This window comes from Pelophylax lessonae (assembly GCF_965119305.1).
Source record: "Pelophylax lessonae genome assembly, chromosome: 1".
NCBI classification, from domain to species: Eukaryota; Metazoa; Chordata; class Amphibia; order Anura; family Ranidae; genus Pelophylax; species Pelophylax lessonae.
The window spans coordinates 880,308,789-880,315,800 of record NC_138768.1 but is presented as its reverse complement, the minus strand read 5'-3'; the positions used below and the strand labels follow the sequence as shown (position 1 = coordinate 880,315,800).

The 7,012-nt window shown below is 39.9% G+C and overlaps 1 protein-coding gene across 1 annotated transcript in view; it reads right to left on the bottom strand.

Moving 5' to 3' along the window:
- Positions 1–4,577: 4,577 nt before the first annotated feature.
- The window catches only part of LOC309550594 (E3 ubiquitin/ISG15 ligase TRIM25-like), a gene marked incomplete at its 3' end in the record, with an annotated part of 53,744 nt that continues 51,309 nt past the window's right edge, over positions 4,578–7,012 (bottom strand). Inside the window, exon 2 of the mRNA XM_082250939.1 lies at positions 4,578–6,355. Coding sequence (XP_082107065.1) covers positions 4,578–6,355 — 1,778 coding nt within the window. The remainder of the gene's footprint in view (positions 6,356–7,012) is intronic.

The window sequence follows — 7,012 nt, the reverse complement described above, 5'->3', positions numbered from 1 at the left end:
CAGCCTACATAATGTCAAGCTCGGTCATAGATCAGAGCTCCCACTAGGACACAAGTGTGCTCCACTCAATAGGCAGTACTTTAGGAGGTTCCTTGTCTAGAGGGCTGAGAGAGTCAAGATGGTTGAGTCTGGAGGACTAAAAGAGCCGAGATGACTAGGCAAGTCCAGAGGACTGAGGGAATCCAGAGGTCTCAGGGGGACAGAGAGCCGAGATGACTAGGCAAGTTCAGAGGACTGAGGGAATCTAGAGGTCTCAGGGGACTGAGAGAGAGCAGAGATGACTAGGCAAGTCCAGAGGACTGAGGGAATCTAGAGGTCTCAGGGGACTGAGAGAGCAGAGATGACTAGGCAAGTCCAGAGGACATAGGGAATCTAGAGGTGTCAGGGGGACTGAGAGGGTCAGGAGAGATGTCAAGAGAGATGAGAGAGCCTAGAGAACTTGGAGAGCTGAGAAGGCGTTATAGGAACACAGAGGTACTGTGTAAGATGGTCTGAGGGACCATTCAAAAGCCAAACTCCAAAATGTAGGTTAGAAATAGAACCCCCTGGGTTAAATGGGATTTTAAATATAACATACATTTAGAAATGTAGAATTGGACTCGGAGATATTATGTAAAAGTGGAATCAAATAATTTTATTGGCCTAAGGCTCACAAGATAATAATAACCAGATATCAATACACATTATAAAACAATGTTTACAGCCAGATTACATACTGGCTTTACAGATTGAATAGATGGTACATAATACATGAATCAAACTACTTGTTGGAGTGGTGTATAATCCAACGCGTTTCGATAAATACATGAATTTATGAACCATTTATCATGGTTATTATTATTTTGAGAGCCTTAGGCCAATAAAATTATTTGATTCCACTTTTACATAATATCTCCGAGTCCAATTCTACATTTCTAAATGTATTGTAAGCATGTTTAATAATAATATCTCGCACTCGTTCTTCATTATGTCAGAATATTTATACTGTTCTGAATATAGCAGTGTCTATTTATGGTTAATAAGCAAAGATCTATAAGAAAGGAGAATCTTCACCTATTCCACAAATCAATAAGTAGTGAATTCTTTTTAATTGATTAATTTCTTTTTAAAAGCATATACCAATCTTAGTGAGTACAGTCTACAGTATGGAATATATATATAAAATATTTATTCACCAGACATGTATTCACAATATATGATCAAACAAGAAGTGACAAAAAAAATAACTCTTCATAAATACTAACTTCAAACAATCAATGCAATGTGATGTTTAGCTCAATAATGAAAGTGAAACTGAAACAAAGTGAAAGTAAAACGAAAGCAAGATTAAAGCAAGATTACCATTTCTCCAGGTATAGTATAAACCATAAATGAATGTTCTATATAATCAGACCACAATTGTCTGCGAATCACACGGCCGAAAGTCATTCCACTGCAGATGGAGTGAGAATAAGCCATGCAAAACGGAAGACTTAAAATTGCAAATAATGCACTAAATCGGATATTAATAAAAATGTATAAAAACAAAAATCAGCTATTTAGAGAAAAATATACTATGGTTTACATGGCTGGGATTGTAATCGTATTACCCTTGAATATGCAATATAAAACATATAAGGAAGGAAATAAACAATTGAATACTATCAAATAACATAGCAAAGTATATTTACCACACTTAAGATGGCGGCTAGCTTCAAATGGTCATTACCAGAGTCTTAAGATGGATGCCAGTGAGGGAGGAGTTTCGTTTGGCGTCCCTCAAAGTTTCAGATGAATGATGAAGCAAGATGGAGTATGTCTGGATGAGTCTATAGATGGACGTAGTAGCGTGTGTGATGTAAGTGTAAGGTGTGTTGTCAGTAGTGTAATGTAATGTAATGTGTCCTATCTCTCATCTGGGTTGGTCTTTTATATGGTATGAACAAAGGGCTATAAAAATTACCATAAGTTAAACCCAGAGGGATGAAACATTATTCCCATTGGTTGGGATATTCTATACCTTAACTGGTGAGGTCAGAGCCACACCTCTCCTGATAATTAACCCAATGTATGATAATAAAATTAAAGGATGATTTCTCTATATGTAAGAGTAACTAGAAAACACAACATAAAACTTTGTCCATACTCCCAGTACATACATAAATGTCCATCTGTATCTCCATCATTCACCTTGGCAAGTAATGCCATTTCAACAATTATATTTTTAATACAATATAATATTTCTATATGGGAATATCTCAACTATCCCAAAACTGCATTTGGTATTTCGTCTATAGAGGGCAGTATCGCACTGTTCATTAGATTTTGTATTTAACATACGTCACAACATACAATGGCCTACTATTAACAGTGACCTTATTGACCTGTTGGCTAGTGAAAAGCTATTACTTATTTGACCATGCCATAGGCTGTCAGACATCTCGTCTGGTTTGTAGAATTTACAGCACTTAAACACAAACTTCTCTGAAATGAGGTAATTAGTGACGAGATACATATGTTCTTACACTTCTTAAAAAGAATTATAAGTAAGATTACTACTGTAAGAATTTAAACCCAAAATATAATATAACATTCCTAAATATATATGTATATGCCTTACATAATATAATGACATAATTATTGCTAATATCTTCTCACACATAATAATGTATCTTTAAAAACTTATATAGTTCATCTTTAAATGTCTGCTAGAGTATACTGGGGTATTAAAAAAGAATAGCGCGCAAATGCAAAAGAAATTACTACCAAATCTGAAGAGAGTCCATAAATAAAAATGGGGGTTTGGTCCCACCATATGGCCATATCGTGCTCAAGCCCACTACTGCGTCAAAGTACCCCATTATCAGTGGGTCCTACACTATCCATGAAAAAAGAGATGAATCCAGCCTTTCTAACCCTTGGAGATAATACTCCTTGCTGGGAGAGATGTGCAAATGCACTACAGGGGACTCCTCCTATATCCACTTGATGGTGGACACTGATTGAGTACAGGTGTGTGTGGGGGGTGGGGAGGGCTGCTCAACCTCAATAGTCTGGTCAGACCGAATACATAATAAACAGGCAAAAAATTTGGGGGAGCATACCCATATATTTCCAAAGCTGCTGCAGCTATGAACCAAAAGACATGTATATTAAAAAAGAATAGCGCGCAAATGCAAAATAAATTACTACCAAATCTGAAGAGAGTCTGTACTCAATCAGTGTCCACCATCAAGTGGATATAGGAGGAGTCCCCTGTAGTGCATTTGCACATCTCTCCCAGCAAGGAGTATTATCTCCAAGGGTTAGAAAGGCTGGATTCATCTCTTTTTTCATGGATAGTGTAGGACCCACTGATAATGGGGTACTTTGACGCAGTAGTGGGCTTGAGCACGATATGGCCATATGGTGGGACCAAACCCCCATTTTTATTTATGGACTCTCTTCAGATTTGGTAGTAATTTCTTGTTTGCTCAGTATTATTTTTACTGTGCTTGTTTTTGATGGTGAAAACCCCCTGCGTGAGCAACTGCTTTTCTGGCGAACTTTGATTTTGTTTAATAAAAGTAGGCCAACCATAAAACACAGTTTAGACTGGCATAGACTTACTAAAAATGCTTCTACCACTTAGCTAACCATTAAACCCCCCCCCCAAATATAGCAAAAAATTGGAAAATGCTGATAATAGAAAGCCCTATAGAAAGCTCAATAAAAAAATGATCTATGTGTTGCATCAATATTACAATTGATGCTAAAGTTATTGTAGAATGTGGGAAAACCAACAACCTTTGATCACAGTGAAGGTTTGAAAGTTTATTTGGACGAGAAGAGATACAAAGTAAAAGTAAATATTAGAAAGTAAAAACATTTCCAGAAGCAGCATCACAATAAATATAAGAGACATTCATTTCTGGTATTATGGAACACCTTATCAGCTTTTCCAACCCCCAGACGCCCAAATACCTCATTGTAGAAGAAGAAGGAGACCAACTGTCTCTATGTTCCACAAAAAGACATTCCAAGTATCTGGAGATCAACAATTTGTTCTAATAACATCTTTCTGTAAAGTTATTCTAGCAAGCGAACCTGTTATCATATAAGTAACCCGACAATAACATACAAGGTCTTTTTCCTTATAAATAAATAGGGCCGTAGAGGAAATGTAAAAATTGTTGTGCCCCATAAGCATCATAGAGGTGCCAGGCCTTGGAGGATTATTGTTGATTCTAGTAATAGTCCAATACGCCCCATCTTTATAAATATATATATCCAATTATTGATCAATATTCCCATATACAGAGCCAAGGAATTCCACTTCCTGAGACTGTATACCCCCCCAGCCTTCCCTCTACTAAAGAAAAGCATTTTTATTTCTGTCTGAGACTTCTCCTCGCTTCCTGACTGGTAAAACATTGCCAATGGGACAGAAAGTAAGGGAAAATCTCTCTAATAGAGCCCCAGATAGCAGTAAACTAGAAACAGGGGTTCTAATCCTTCCCAACCCCATCCTTAACTGAAAACACACACACATATATATATAAAATATAGTGTAAATGTGCAGGTTCCAGGACCATCATCCTGAACACAGCTACACTACCTCATATCTCACTGACACAGAACAAGCATGCAGCCAGTGAAGCCTGATTCCCCCCACATATCTTTATACAGGAATTACACCCCACATATAACCCAGGATGGAGGGGCTCGGTGAAGGTGGCTGTGAAAGTGTGGAGGTGTCGGACGGTGTCACACAATTCATAAAAAGAGATCCGCCCAGCCTCATAATCCAGATCTATCCTAACTCTGTTACTGGAGACTTTGCTGGATAATTGGATCATATTATTCTCATGTCTTACCGAGTACTGATTACCTCCCCACAACCTCTCCAAACCCCAGGAATTCTTATTAGATCCAATTGCTGACTGATGCCCTTTCCTGTCTATACTGGGGTAACACATCCCAACCATCCAGTGCACTGACTCCCCGACATCCACTTCCCAGTAATGTCTCCCTGAGGAGAAACTCTGACTGCTTATCACCTGATGACACTGAAATCTCTCTGGTGTTTCTGGGCGATTCTCATGTGATGATGACCAGGATGCAGTTTTCCTGTCATCTGATATATGTAGATTATTACCAGCTGTTCTCACATCCAGTAATATGTCTGTAACCCCTGATGTTAGCTGTACAGCCCCAATATTTGGTCCTCCAGCCTGGCGGTGGGAGTGTTGTATGGTGGGGGTGGGTTGGGATGGCCAGGATAGTTCAGCATTGATGTGATCTTCACCCTTTGTAGTAGAATGTGGATAGACATGTGTGCCTGTACATTTCTCTACATTTACCCCAGACATGATATCAGATAAACCTGTGTGTAATGTGTGTGAGATCCCCGCCACATCCAGATCCCCTCCATCGTGGAGGAATTTATCATGTCTCTCTCTGTCTTCATCATCTCCATTCTCAGTATCACACAAGTCACATGTGTCTGAATCCTGTAGGACAGTCAGTGGATCCATCATGTTACACAGCTTCTCAATGTCCCCCATCTTTCTGGACAGCTCCTCCTTCTTTATTTCCAGCTGTTGGATCATATCACACAGTGATAGAGAGACTCTCTCTGCCTGCCAGGAGTTCTCACTCAGGACTCTCTTCTCCAGGTCTTCCAGACGTCTTCTGAGATCTCTGAATAGGGAAATTACTCTTTTGGCTTCATCATCTGCTTTTCCTTGTAATTTCCTCCTGTGTTCCTGCAGACTCTGGACTCTTTTCTCCGTCTTCTCTCGCTCTGTCATCAGTTTTTGCAGAACATTTCTCAGTTTCTTCTTCTTCATCTCAGAGGCCTCATCCAGAGTCTCCACCTCGTGTCCCTGATGTTCTCCGGCCAAACTGCAGGACATACAGATACAGGTGGAGTCCTCAGTGCAGTAATACTCCAGGATCTTCTTATGGACGGAGCATTTTCTGTTTTCCAGGGAAGTGGTGGGGTCACATAAGAAGTGTTCTGGTGACTTGCTGTGGACTCTCAGGTGATTATCACACAGAGAAGCTTCACATAGCAGACAGGATTTCACAGCAGGTACAGGAGTCTGAATACAGTAAGTACAGAAGACCCCAGACTCCTCCTGATCTGGCTGAGCAGACAGCACATTCTCCACTATGTTACGCAATGTTATGTTCCTCCACAGTGCAGGCCGCTCTTGGATCTCTTCTCTGCATTCAGGACAGGAATAACCTCCAGACCTCTCCTGTGTATCCAATACACGACCCATACAGTCCCGACAGAAGTTGTGTCCACATTTAAGTGTTATAGGGTCTGTATAAATGTTCAGACAGACGGAACATTCCAGCTCCTTCCTCAGATCAACAGACGCCATCACTGAAAGCAGAAGAGAGAAAAGAAAGTGAAAATCTCTGACACTCATTAAAGCTGAGCTCCAGGAATTAAGCCACTTTGTAAAGTGTGTCAGATTACTAGGAGTGAAGTCCATTGAGATGCATGTCACTTTTTGGATTTTACCTGTGGATTAAAACTAAGTTTTAGGGAACATCAAGAGTACAGCTATCATTGCACTCCCAGTGCTCCGACAGGAGAGGTGGTGTCTTTCCATGTAGCAACTGCTCTAATACAGACATGATATAGGTGCTGTCAGTCAGAATTCAGAAAATTTCCCTTCCTGTCCTGATGGGATATATTGTAGTACGAGATCAGAACCCACTCAGGGTATCATTTACACACTGTATGTACTAACACAAGAGTAAGTCAGAGGTTCCTGGTTCAGGATGAGTTTTGAGACGGGCATGGACTTGAGGGGAACCCAATTCATTTGAAGTTTGTGGAAACTGAAAACTGAGGTGGCCATTTGTTTTGCTAGTTTGCTACCAAAGCAACAAACAATTGATAATCACTTCCTCCTAGCAAAAATCTTTAGGTTCGGTTCAGCCATGAGTGTGACCTGAGCTCTAGCCATTTGCAGTTGGGATAAACAGCAAACTAATGCAATTGTTCACTGCCATAGCAACAAATTACCAATCA